Raw genomic sequence first — 14931 nt, forward strand, 5'->3', positions numbered from 1 at the left:
GGCGACAGGATCACGCCACGCGAGACTATCTAATTGTTACAAAAACAACTCACAACAGGGCGTACCCTCCTCTTTTGTTGTAGAACGCGGAAATCTACTGTCAAATGGTCACATTAGATTTATTTTTAAAAAAAACAATGACAAAACTGTGTATTTCCCGTGAGTGTTAGCGAGACGCCATCTTGTTTGGCGGGTAGGAACAAATTTGTTTTCCTAGCAATTATTTTCAAAACTTTAAGCATAAGATGGCTGCGTCGTGTAAACTTTGCCATGGCCACCTCACTTTCCCCAAAAGCACTCGACGAAAGAATTCGCGACTTGGAGAAGAAAGCAGAGAACGGATGCGAGGAACTCGGAGTACCTCGGATGTGTCAGGTAAGACCGAGGGGTTTTTTTTTTATTGTCAAATAACGTTTAAAGAATTATTGCGTCAATGACTGAAGTCTGGATTGATTCTAAAGTTTATCCCGCGAATGCATATTTTCGCTCGTATTATTTTTAAATGTTATCGTAAAATCTAAGTAAAATAGGCCTGAAAAATAAGTTTGTTTATATTCCATTTCAATAGATCGACATGGTATAGAATACACCAAGCTTGTATTTGTAAGTAACTATCTTAGTACTAACCACAAGTATTTATTTAAGTTTAAAGGGGCAGACTTTTGATTTTGGTGCTCCTGTTAATAGTTTGCAAATTTTAGCGTTGCAACTCGGTTAACACTTGTACAAAAGGTGTTGGGGGGTGGGGACGAATTACGATCCGCATCACAAAGATCCGCCATATGTAGTGGTTCACTCATGAGTTTACTGGGTATTGCAAGATATATTTCACCAATTCAGATTCAGATTCCAATTATGTTAAAGAATGATAAAAATGATGGGCTTTTACAATGGCAACATTTCGGTGTAGTTTCTTAAATGCAATCCTGGATCATTAGTGAAATGAAATTGTTTACCCCCAAATTCGCTCAGAGGGGTCAGATGTGTTTCTGAACTATTTGAGGCAAACACTAAATTCATGTAAGAAACTGTTAGCTTTGCGTAGGATACATTTGAAATTTCATGTAATTTTTCAGTAATTCAATACATATGTGTTGAGCTTAATCATATATATACCTGTTATATATATACCTGTTATATTTAACGTATTTGATTTAATCTTTCAGGCTGTTGTGAGAAAAATCTTGACACGACTGCTCCTGGAGGATCACACTTGTCTATCGAAGGTATGTGCTCATGTTACTAGGTAATTTCACTTTGAATATTTCATTAATTCACTTCCCTACGTACGTTTTCTCAAAATGAAAAAAACATGAAAGTATCATTTGCAAATGGATTTGAATAGCCGGTAAACTAAATCAGTTTAACATTACACCTGTGTGAAATTGCCATCAAACTGACCCCTTGATTTTACAATGCTTAATTGCTGCAAGGTTATGTCATGTGATATAACTAAACTTCTTTTATCATGATCTTTATGTTCACTTACCAGTTGCATAACTTTGGCAAACAGGATGTACATAGAATTTGCATGAAATAACACAAAGGATGGTTAGCCTTTTTGGGGGTTATTTTAAATCATTTAACTACAAAATGGTAAACTTTCAGAACAATATATGTATTCAAAGTGATAAATCTGTAGTTTACTTGGTTGTATAATTTTCACTGACGATCTTTAATTTTAATTAGACATTGTGTTGGATGCATGATTGAATGAAGTGCAAGGAAAATGACATTTGTTTTTATTTCAGTAAAGCCGATGACGAGGACTCTATGAATACAGTAGTCAAAGAAACAAGTGACTATATCACGATCAAGGATGGTCAATAGGATCTTGTGAAGGTAATTTTTACTCACCTGCCTGTCATTATAAATAGCTAATGATTTAATTAATAGTGTAAGGACAGACTTATGGGTGTTAACTTCAGTAACCCAGCCAGCATGGCATATATCATGTATAAATACCTTTGCCTAACAGATGAACTAAAATGTGTGAAACATGCTGTATAGTGCTTTAAACATTTATTTTCAGAAGCGCTTTGTAGAGTGTGGCGGAACAGGCGTGATGATCTCAGTAGACAAGAAACCGGAAAGAAAGTGTCACACAGAACAGCAGCAGCAAAAAAACAAAACAAAAAATCCCCCCAAAAATCCGTAAGTATATCTATTCGAATATTAACATGTAGCAACTCTTCTCATTACAATGTCTGGTGACAGATTCTAAGTTCCGGAAATATACATTTAAAACGTTTATGGATTATTGCTTTTTACATTCTTAAGATATGTAACACATGATTCAGATCATAATTTCATAAATCATAACATAAGAATCAAGTCAGTTAATGGTGATATATAAACATGTTACTACACTTCAGTGACTTCATGTCACTTCAGAGCAACAGATTGTGTGTCCATAAGAAAATAGGATATGTCATTAAATGTGATGAACTGCTTCACTTGTGTTGGGGTGATCAATGAAGTAAATGATTTTTCACGACACTTCCTTTTTAATAATTTGCAATCCATTTGGCATTATGGTTTATCTGTTGATTGATTTTTGTTTAATTTTCAGAAAATTGCACTGCGCATGAAAAGCCTGAAAACTATTGACTGGCCAGATCGACGAAAGGAAAGGGTTTCAACTATACTTACCTTGGAAATGACTTCACTAGTTGTGAGTGATGAAGAAGATGCCAATTTATTGCTCTCTTACCCCTTTACCTGGGAATCTAAACTCAAGACGTCTGCACTGGACTCAGCCACAATTTTCAACGCCACCACCAAAGCTAAGGCCAACAAGCTAAGACCAGGATGCGGCATCCAACCAGAATGACAGAGATATCCGCTGAAGGATGCCCAAGTGGGCTAGTAAATAGCTAATCGATCACATGAACGCAATTTTATCTGTGATCAATTAAATTTGAATTATTCTCAATGTAAAACTTTAATAGTTTTGATATTCTGATTGTATTTCAGTTAATACAATTTTATTGAATCTTAATTTTTATCTATTTTCAAAGAGACCTCTATTTACTTTAAATACTAACCTAAGTTCTTTATTCCATTTCATTTCATTGTTGTATTGTATTGCATGGTGTGTGTTATTATATGTTTAGCATTGACTGACTGGGGTGTGTTTTTCTGTGTCAGCGTGAGGAGGTGCAGGAGGAGTCAAGGGATGCAACAGTTATAGCATGTTTTTAGAAGTATTTTTGTCATAAGTTACAAATGTTGATCTGGTATCTAGTGCTATATCTTTTTATTATTTATTAGATATATGTTTGATCCATATTTGTCTGAAAATAAAACAGTGAATCTTATTGTATCTTTTGTTTTTCTTTCTGTATACTCGATGATTGTACACAAACTCCTTATATTGTCTTTGCCAACCAGGAGTAACAAGAATGTTTTATGCAATGACACACATTGAATGACTCCTGTGACCCGAGTAAATGAAATGCTGTGGAAAGTTTTCTGGCAACAGAAACTCTGCGGAAACTATGTAGGTCAGTTCGTAACTGAAACTCTGCGGAAACCTGATGGAGTCTTGGTGACTGAAACCCTGCGGAAACCTGATGGATCTCTAATTTAACTGAAACTCAACGGAAACTTGTTGGAGCATGGTTAACGGATACCGTGCGGAAACCCATAGAAAGTGGGCAATTGAAAGTTTCCGTCATTGCGGAAACTCAGTGTAAAAGAACGGAAACTCACTGGATTCTTGGTGGAAACTTAAGTTTCAGTCCACTTTCCATCAGGTTTCCGCACTGCGGAAACCAGGTTATTTTTGCTGTGTACGAGTTCAGGTCACTGTAATCGTATTGCATTTGTCTTGACTTATGGCTCAAAATATAGTTTATAAAACTATTACTAGATCTGTCAGATGTTCATGATTTAATATCTTAACCGCCTCCAAGTTAGCTATTTTTCAGCATGATAGATAATGGGGTCCTGGGTAACGTGTTCACTGAGACTGGGTTTGGGTGAATGTTCTTTGTCCTGTGTATACTCAACTTCATACATCCCTTCCTTCCTTCCTCACAAAATGCCATCACCTACTGTCGCAATACAAGTACCTGTCTGTTACCTCACCTCCTACACTTGATAGCCAAGATAGTTTTGTGTACCAACATTAGAAGTTGTTTACTGGTCACAAGGGGGATGTGGGTTGATGTAACCTCGATGTTTAGGATATTTATATACCCTTTTCCACCATGAGCTCAACTAGAAAAAAGTAGTAAGGAAAACATAGAAGATCTATTGCATTATCTCTTTCATATCACTGAGTAGGCCAGCACAACCATTGTTTCCACTTCTGTCTATCCACTTCTCAAAAACTGCTTTATGGAATTTATTTGGACTACATATCTGCTTCATAGGGACTCTAAAGGTGTGCATTTCATATTTTCATTATCCCCCTGGCATGTAATGAGGGGGGATATAGTCGACACCTCATCTGTCCGTCCGTCCGTCCGTCCATCCGTCTGTAATCATTTTGATTCCGGAGCATAACTCAGAAACAGTTCAATATTTTTAGACCAAACTTGATAGATATAGTAATCTCAGCCTATGGTTGTGCCTTTTGCTATTTACAGATTTTTGGCATTTATATTTTTTTTGTTTTTCCATGGAACATTTTGGTGTTAGTCTTATGGTAGGGTGGGCTTCGTTTCTGGGGCATAACTCAAAAACTATGCAATATTTTTCTGCAAAACATGGTAGATATATCAATCAGAACCTAAAGCGGTGCCTTTTGCTATGTACAGGTTTTTATGAGTTATTATTTTCATGGTTTCCATGGAAATGTTTCAGACATAGTCTCAATAGTGAGAGGTGTGTTTTGTTTCCGGAGCAGAACTCAAAAACCGTTTAATATTTTTCTGCAGAACTTGGTAGATATATCAGTCGGAACCAATAGTGGTGCCTTTTGCTATGTACAGGATCTTGTGATTTATTATTTTCTTGGTTTCCATGGAAACGTTTTGAACCTAGTCTGAAAAGTGAGAGGTGTGTTTCATTTCCAGAGCAGAACTCAAAAACTTCTTAATATCTGATAGTAAAACTTTCTAGATATGTGTGGCAGACCCCAAAGTGGTGCCTTTTGTTTTTTAAAGGTTTTTGTGATGTATTATGTTCTTGGTTTCCATGATACAATTCTGAGTTAGTCTCAGAATCAAGGGATAGGCTACATTTCCAGAGCACAACTCAAAAACTATTTGATATCTTTCAACAGATCTCTGCAGATATATGAGACAGATCTTGAAGTGGTGCCTTTGCTGTTTACAGATATATGGCATTTATATTTTTCATGACTTCCATGGAAACGATTCAAACTTAATCTAAGAAAACATCAAGAAACTGTCAGATGATTTGTCCTTTCAAATATGTGGGGTCCGGGGGGATATGTCATCTTCTGATGACTCTTGTTGCTTATGTTAAAAATGCTCTGAAAATCACATGGATTAGAAAACTGCTTTGTGTTGACTAGGAAAGAAAGTGGAAGAAGCTTTTCATGAAAGACTGTCCACAATGCTTAAATTTACTAACCTTTGCCAATGAATACCCATCAATATTTTCCGAATCACTACAAAGTAGTTTCTGGAGAGATGTTTTGAAAGTTCTTTCTAAACATAGTTTTAATACTAACCCATGTACTTATGATGAATTTGTTAGAGAAATGCTTTTGTATGATAGCAATATCACACTTGACCCAGGATCAGTTAAAAGTTAGAAGTTCTATGATCAAGACATAGTTAGTATTTCAGGCCTTTTGAATGATGATGGTTATTTGATGACTTTTGAACAATTTTGTTGTATTTTAGGATAAACTGTCTTGAATTTCATGGAATCCTAAAGGCAGTTGACAAATATTGTAGAATGCTTGGCTTGAAAATTTCTGAAATTATGTTAATGACACTTCAAGTTATGCACTAAGAGACGTGTTTGTGTAAAAAAGGATCAAAGAACTATTATTTTGTATGCACAGCCAATAATGAAAAACTCAAAGTAATTGAAAAATATGAGGAAGTATTTTGATAAGTACCAAGTGGTTTAATGTTTTTATTAAACTATTCAAAACCACAGTAGATCCCAAACTCAGATGGATACAATTCAGACTGCTTCATAGATGTCTACCTGTGATTACCCATTTGAAAGAAATCCGCATTGTTGAAAGCAATTTATGTACTCTCTGTGAGGCAGGACCTGAATCAATAGTTCATCTGTTCTGGAACTGTAGAGTTACCAATTAAAGATTCAAACTAAAAGTGCTTTATGGTTCAACTTCTTTATTATACAAGGTCACAACGTTTCGAGACAGATTCTAAAGTTTTCTTCACTTCACCTGAAGAAGAGACTAGAATCTGTCTCGAAACGTTGTGACCTTGTATAATAAAGAAGTTGAACCATAAAGCACTTTTAGTTTGATTCCTCCAACTTCTAAATGCCTTTGAAACAACTCAATTAAAGATTTCTGCATAATATGTTATATACATTGTATCAACACTGAAAAATACAAAAAAAATAAGATAATATGAAATCATATATGGAGAAAGCAAAATATACAAGTAACACAGATATACTAGAACCAAGATTCATGAGCTCAGCATCTCCACACAATAGTAGGCAGTGTCCAGGTACTTCATCAATGTCAGGTTATTTGTTATTGGCAAGTCTCAACTTCATGGTATCTAATCATTCCAATTGTAATATTTTAGACTTGTCTGTGTTATATTTTGCTGGTTCAAAGGGGATTTTTATACCTTTTGTCACAGCGATTTATTAACCATAACAAAAATTTGGGGCTCGTCCAGGAAAGAATTCATGTGAGACATATTGTGAAATTTATTTCAAATTTCGGCACTTTTGAAACAAGTTAATTGTGAAACCAGCAAAATGGTGTTTGAACTTGAGAGGTTTCAATTGTCCCCTGACTCTGAGACAGTCAGTCAGCAAAAGAGATTTATTGCAAATTTCTTCACATTTCAGATTAGGCCAAACTGCAATGAGGAAATTTCACATTTTGAAAATTGTTTTTAATCACTATATTGATGAGGGGGTTTTCGAACGTGAAATTTTGGAAGTGGTTCGAGAGGGATGTTCAGATCAATGGAAATAAAGAAACTTGAAATTTAGTTACTATTTATAAAAGAAGAAAATAGAAAACAGGAAATTGAAAAAGAAATGGAATATAGAGATGAAAAAGGAAAAGAAGAAAGGGAAATGAAAAAGTTTAAAACAGAGCAGGATAAAGAAATAGAAAGAGAAAAATAACTGAGAAAACTGGAAACTGACAGAGAAATTAAGATGAAAAAGCTTGAAAACCCTTCTCCACCCTCAAATTCTTCCTCTTTTGGCATTGGAAGGCATGGTAGACTGGTACCCGCTTTAATGAGAAATAAGTAGACAAATATTTTCTATGTTTTTAAAAAGTTGCTGAAAACCTCCCTGTGACATAGAAAGACTGGGATGAGGATGTGCATTTGTTGTTGTTTACCATCAGAGAGTCGCTTCAGGAAAGTTTAGGGTTTAGCTTTTTTTAGAAAGTCCAGACTTTCAAAAGCATGTGATCTAGCCAGACAAATGTGAACGTTTCACAAGCAAAAATTAATTGAAACTATGACAGGAAGCCAGAAGAGAGAAATTTTATTTCCATTTTTGGTCAACCACTAAGGGCAAGATATCAAGGTCCATGTCTTGTTGACAAAAGGGTTGGCAACACAGACTGTCTTGTCAGGACACCTGATCTTTGTAAGCAGAAGTGGCTGTGTCAGGATTATGAAATATCATGACAGGTTAGAAACGTAGCAGGTCAATTGTGTTGCCACATCCGCCTAAGTTACTGATTGTACTAAAGACCAAGGTGAACATGTTGACAACACTGATGATGGTGTTAGCAATGTAAAGTTTGATGACCTTAGTGATAATGTTTCACCAAAGTTAAGACATTCTGATGTGTTAGCTCACCTTGATGAAAAACTATCACATTTATCCCCTGAGCAGAAAGTTCAAATGTCAGTTCTCTCACTTATTTCTTGATGTGTCTGGTCGAACTGATGTTGTTAGCCATGACTTAGATGTAGGTGATGTAAAACAACACCCATATCAAATGAATCCTGTGAAACATGAAATTCTGCAGAAAGAAGTGAAATACATGCTGCACAATGATATTATTGAACCCACTGACAGTTTGTGAAATTTACCATGTGTTCTTGTGGTAAAAAGTGTCAGTCTAAGTAAACTTCGTCTCAGCGTATTTCGTTACACTCCACCACTGAGTCTAACAAAACCTAGTAGAAGGTCAGGTAACCTTTGAGCAACCAATGACAGTCAATTCAAATGTGAGATGGTTAAATAGATTTAACCAATCAGACAACGGCTACTGTTCAGGTCGCCGACACAGATCTCTCCACAAACAAAAATCAGCATGTAACACAATTATTTGACCTGCAGTGTATACGCTTTGGGGTTTCTGATGACATGGTTACCATTAGCTAATATTTCTGCAAGATAACATAGCGACTGTGTACTCACCATTGTCATGGCTGTATGTACGCCGTGTGCATCACCCTTAAGCGATCGTACACTAAATAGCATTCAGAACCGTTCGGGTACGAACCTTTTCGAGATTAAAGGTTGAAAAGGTATGTGCGAATGTGCACTTTCTTGATTTGGTAAGCTGTGTTCTGATTGGGCAATCTCAAAGGTTACCTGACGCGACCTCCCATAAGGTTTTGTTAGACTGAGTGGTGGAGTGTAACAAAAAGTACTGAGGATAAGTTTACTTAAACTGTGAAAAGTGGTGGAGGTGGTTGGCGCTGATATGCTGACATGAGAGCTGTCAGTGCTTTCTCATGAACTGATTCATATTCAATTCCAGGAACGGATGATTGCGTTGAACTATTCACTATTTTTCACCAAACTTGACACATAGATTGGTATAGTGGTGTTTTGGTGCCTTTTGAGAGTTTGGAATTCTGAATAAAATAGTTGTGGTATTTCCATGGCAACAAGTTCAACTTTGACTGAAAATGGTGGTAGTGCTCTTTTCCATAGCAGAACTCTGAAACCATTCCCTATTTCTCCACCAAACTTGACACTTGGATTGGTCTAGTTGGGTACTGATGCCTTTCAATCATTTTGGAATTCTTATTTGAATATTTTATGTTTCCATGGCAACAAGTTTGACTTAGACTGAAATTTGTGATTGTACTCTTTTCAGGAACAGAACTTTTAATACCTTTCATTACTCACCTTCCAATTTTCTATATACACACCTAAACATTTGGCATAATCATAACTTGTAGACACATTCACGAAGAATATTTTGCCATTGCAGGGGATATTGATGGCCTTTGTCTTCTTGTCAAACCTTGGCTCTTGAATTTAGAATAAGGCACTATAGTGGAATGATATGTGATACAGCATTTCATATAGATATTGTGTCACCTGTCCAAATCATGTCACCATAAGATGTTAGCATTCAGTCGTACATTTGATGGGTATTGACATTCAGGTGAAAACTGGGTATTTAGTTTTAAGTTTCGAGGGTACTAATTCTTGAGATAGGTGACATTAGGTAAATTACTGAAATATACGAAAAAGTAAATGATGATTGTCACATACCAAAGTAACCACAACAGAAGAATAGGCTATTTTTAAACTTTATTCCTTCCCTTAAGATATAATTAAACCCCAATAACTATACTAAACTATGCTAATTGTGAAGATACTAATACAACTAACTAATCTAACTACCTAAACTAGCTGCATATACATTTCTGCCTGCCACTAATATTGCTAAAGTTCCACAAACAATACTAATACTAACTGTACTAACATCCTAATCCATATACTAATAAAGATAATGCTCATATATACAAAACTGAACACTAATGAAATGAAATAAACAACAACAAAAAACTGCCACTCTATGGTATGTTCAATATATAACAATGAGAATGTTGGTGCACTTCTGTTCCACTTTATGATGTCCTGGTGTGGTATCTCTCACACCCAGGCGATGGTTTCCCTCAAAGTGTAGAAGGTGTCTGTGTACTTGGTGATGGCCATGCCATCTACGTCTCACTTTCACTCAGAGGTGTACTCCTTATGCAGTAGCAGAGACCTTGGTCTCCTTACGGGCAGAGATATTTACACTTTCCTTACTGTAAGGATAAGTGGCCATTTCCAGGACAACCAGTCAGCGTGAGATGTGACACAGTATGAGAGCTTGAATCCATGCAGGTGAACACGATCGAGATTCCGGCTGACTGTATGGATCACCAGCCCCTCCCACTATTTATCCTGAACCTTGTACCCAAGCTACTCTACACCTCCCTATTGTTTATCAGTCAACTCCCAACTATCTGGGTTCATTAATGTTAAGCGACTTTTTTCAGTGTGTATAAACTTTGAGCAAATTTTGTTTTCGCCTACCTGCGAATGCTGTTGCCTCCCCAATTAACATAAACAGTTGGCCGAGCAAATGTTTGTTCAAGTCCCTTCCATGCATGAACAGGCGATGTCAACAACAAAACTAGTACATTTAGATATTTTATTAAATGTAACATGACAAATTACATCTTTTTTCTGACCAACAATAACAAACGTATTCCCATGTAGTGACGTATCTTCACATAAGAAACAGTCATTATGCAAGTTTCAGAGTGTACGATGCTCTGTGTCAAGTCTGGTCTTCAAGTCATCCAATTTTTGCTGAAGGTCTTGATACTTCTTCTTATTCTTTTTAAGAAGAAGGCATTGTCCAGCGGTGGATTGCACTGAATGAATCTCTGTTGTCTTGTGTTCCTTCATCAGAAATTGAATTAGTTTGAAAATATTTGGGTTGGCTTTTCCCACCAGTTCTTCAACCCTCAAGTTTAACAACCCACTGTAACAATACCATATTATACTGGCATCTCCTATTCTCTCGGTACTTACGAATATCAGCTGTAAAAATAATGAAAAAATAATATAAACAGTTCTTTTCGTGTGTATGCTTTATGAAGAGATCCCCCCTCTAACATCTGCATCTATCAATTGCTTGATCCATCAAGTGTATTATCTGACTTGAGCTCGATGAAAAACATGGTTGTCCGCCGCTGACTTTTAAAGGCGTCTCCTATTCTCGCGGTACAACAAGAAAGTAAAGCTATTAGGTGTAAGAAAGGGGAATGATCGGAAAGGGTGGGAGAAATGTACAATTTTTCCAAGTTGGTTAAAACTCACGAATATTCGTTACACTACAAAGTTTTGATAATTCACAGACTTGGGCCACTTCCTAGTTACTGGTCAATGATGTAAACAACCGCTAAGTATCACACATCAGCGACCTTGGCAGAAAATGTGATAAGGAAACCCGCAAGAATAGGAGACGGCCCTATACATCTATTTAAAGTACCATAAGCTAATTGTGTGGAGAAAATCATCTGTGATCATGACATAAAAAAGAAAAGTAAATGATAATACAAAACAATAGTGATGATACGATATATAATAAAGTAAAGATAAATTTTGAAACATATTACAATAGTAGTGATATGACGTAATAAAGTAAAGATAAATTTTTATATATATTAGTTTAAAAATGCAGTCAAACCCCATTGTGTCGAACTCGTCGGGTCCTAGGGGAAAGTTCGACTTACCCGAGTGTTCGACACATCCGTCAGCATTGAAAAGACCAAGAACCAACATGACCATGGTGCTTAACACATTGTTATTTTGCAGTACGATACACATACGAACAATATATCTTTGCAATAAACGTTTACGGTAGTATTGATCTTTAGATTACAACATATACAAATGTAAATCAATTCAATCACTTTATTCGTCATGGTAAATAAGTATGCATACAAAAAGATAAGAACAAGAATAATTTAACAAACTCACAAGCGATCCCATTCAGTTGACAGCACTAATTCATTTTCAGTCAGTATAAAAAGTTGTATAGTTCATACAAACGGAATCGGAATGTACATACGTGTTCATGTGGGGAATTTACCTCTTAAAAAAATCCGAAATTACAGTCTGTTTGGCGTTCGGGCATGGCATCACAGCAGATAGGTATGCCAAATTCAGTGGCAATTTCTGCTTTGGATTTTCCACCTGACTCCACAGCTATGACAGCCTCATATTTTGTCTCTATTGTCTTCACAGATAATTTTCGGTTTTTAGGTGTAACATGAGATCCAGTTATCCCCCCGGGCTGATCGGGTCCTTCGCTGAATTGCTCTGCCATGTTACTAACCGTACTGGTTAAAAAAATTGATCCTACACCTTAAATACTACACCAAAAACAAAACATCAATTTAGATAATCTAACTCCATTTTCCTCACTTCTCATTTTGTATTTTCAAGGTAATCACATGACCGCTAACATAGACTGTCACATGACAACAACATGCGCCATTGTTTGTTTAGCGATATACTGTCAGTCCGTGATCAACGTGTCACTGGTAACAACTTAATTATGGTTTATTGTTTGAGTAAAGTTCAGTTGGTAAGTGTGCTGACAATGTGTGTATAGATGCGTAGTTAGACATGTCACTTGATTGTTGAGTCCGTTAATCGTTACTTTTGATCTTTAGGTAGCACTTTTATGAGGATGACTTCCAATTGCGCGACTGAAGTTTTCAGTTGCAACAACCAGCTTTGACAGTTCAAGACAAAAGGGTAAATTTGTACTTGTTAGAGCCTTTGGGAACCCTAAAATGAATTCGACACATCTAGTTCAACACATCAGGGTAAAAATAATGATAAATATAAGGAAATCGGCAGGGACCGAGATGTCAGTTCGACACATCCGAGAATTCGTCTCAACCGAGTTCGAGACAATGGGGTTCGACTGTAATTTGAATTGAGTTAATTGTGTTCGTTCAAGCATGTAGCTGTGGTTTAAATTTTTGTGCTTATGTCCCATAGATACATATTGATACAAAACTATTTTCTTTAATTACCTATAAAGCTGATGGGTATACTACATACTTAACAATCAGATTGATGTTTCACCTTCAGTTATTTCGTATTAAATTGAAAGAAGTCATCCATTTTTCTCACTCTTTTTCCTTAAATATATTTTCTTATGTAGTTTCCTTTTCATATAAGAACAAGGGGGGGAAAAAGTAGCCTTTAAAGTTGAATTAAGGTTGGGGAAAGTTTGTCCTTTAGAAGCCAAACGTGGGAGATTAAGCCTATGGGGGAAAGTATGTCCTTTAGAAGCCAAACGTGGGAGATTAAGCCTATGGGGGAAAGTTTGTCTTTTAGAGGCCAAACGTGGGAGATTAAGCCTATGGGGGAAAGTTTGGCCTTTAGAGGCCAAACGTGGGAGATTAAGCCTATGGGGGAAAGTTTGTCCTTTAGAAGCCAAATGTGGGAGATTAAGCCTATGGGGGAAAGTATGTCCTTTAGAGGCCAAATGTGGGAGATTAAGCCTATGAGGGAAAGCTTGGCCTTTAGAGGCCAAATGTGGGAGATTAAGCCTATGGGGGAAAGTTTGGCCTTTAGAAGCCAAATGTGGGAGATTAAGCCTATGGGGGAAAGTTTGGCCTTTAGAAGCCAAATGTGGGAGATTAAGTTTATGGGGGAAATTATGTCCTTTAGAGGCCAAACGTGGGAGATTAAGCCTATGGGGGAAAGTTTGTCTTTTAGAAGCCAAATGTGGGAGATTAAGCCTATGGGGGAAAATTTGTCCTTTAGAAGCCAAATGTGGGAGATTAAAAGCCTATCGGGGAAAGTATGTCCTTTAGAAGCCAAACGTGGGAGATTAAGCCTAAGGGGGAAAGTTTGGCCTTTAGAGGCCAAACGTGGGAGATTAAGCCTATGGGGGAAAGTTTGGCCTTTAGAAGCCAAATGTGGGAGATTAAAAGCCTATCGGGGAAAGTATGTCCTTTAGAAGCCAAACGTGGGAGATTAAGCCTAAGGGGGAAAGTTTGGCCTTTAGAGGCCAAACGTGGGAGATTAAGCCTATGGGGGAAAGTTTGGCCTTTAGAAGCCAAACGTGGGAGATTAAGCCTATGGGGGAAAGTTTGTCCTTTAGAAGCCAAATGTGGGAGATTAAGCCTATGTGGGGAAAGTTTGGCCTTTAGAAGCCAAATGTGGGAGATTAAGCCTATGGGGGAAAGTATGTCCTTTAGAGGCCAAATGTGGGAGATTAAGCCTATGGGGGAAAGTTTGTCCTTTAGAAGCCAAATGTGGGAGATTAAGCCTATGGGGGAAAGTTTGGCCTTTAGAAGCCAAATGTGGGAGATTAAACCTATGGGGGGAAAGTTTGTCTTTTAGAGGCCAAACATCGGAGATTAAGCCTATGGGGGAAGCATTTGACCTAGGCCAGAGTTAGTCTTAGTATGACTTTAATGAACCAATGTTCTTGATTATCAATACCAAAACTCAAGCAGTATCTATAAATTTATACTGAGCAGCAAGTTCACCCTGTTTTTGTCTAGTGCAGCAAACTGCACTTGGTGTAAGTATGTTTAATTTCCTTTAGTCAAGTCCAGTAAGGTAGCAAGTATTTTTTCCTTCGCACATTATAAGCCGCTTTGTGATTTTTCCACAGGACAAGGGAAAGCTGATGGATGGCCTGAAGCATGCATCATCAATGCTTGGAGAACTCAGGACATCTATGTTGTCACCAAAGAGCTACTATGAATGTTGTATCCTTCAAACCTGAACTGATAAATATTTTAACCTGCCATTTTCATGATTTTGAAAGCTGACCTGCAGGTAAACAACACTTCTTATTTAAAATGAAGATTTAAGGAAAAATAGATTGGAGCTGTTATGTTTTAAATTTTTCAGTTCAATTATGTCAATATTGGTTCAAGCTCCATCTGTCTATCTTATATGATGGGGCATGTTTTATCAAATATGGTTATTGATAGGGAAACCAAATGTTATATGTGTTTTCAGGACATGAATGTCATGGTGGAG

General features: G+C 36.8%; 1 protein-coding gene and 1 long non-coding RNA gene across 2 annotated transcripts in view; both read left to right on the forward strand.

Annotated features, from left to right (window-relative positions):
* The window catches only part of LOC137257631 (vacuolar protein sorting-associated protein 35-like), a 134656-nt gene that overhangs the window by 14976 nt on the left and 104749 nt on the right, over nt 1-14931 (forward strand). The window contains exon 3 of the mRNA XM_067794961.1: nt 14558-14654. Coding sequence (XP_067651062.1) covers nt 14558-14654 — 97 coding nt within the window. The remainder of the gene's footprint in view (nt 1-14557; nt 14655-14931) is intronic.
* LOC137257632 (uncharacterized) lies at nt 1757-6000 on the forward strand. Its single transcript, XR_010954598.1, has 3 exons — nt 1757-1842; nt 2033-2154; nt 2573-6000. It is a non-coding gene; the product is annotated as an uncharacterized lncRNA (long non-coding RNA).

The sequence above is a fragment of the Haliotis asinina genome, chromosome 12 (genome assembly GCF_037392515.1).
Source record: "Haliotis asinina isolate JCU_RB_2024 chromosome 12, JCU_Hal_asi_v2, whole genome shotgun sequence".
Classification (NCBI taxonomy): Eukaryota; Metazoa; Mollusca; class Gastropoda; order Lepetellida; family Haliotidae; genus Haliotis; species Haliotis asinina.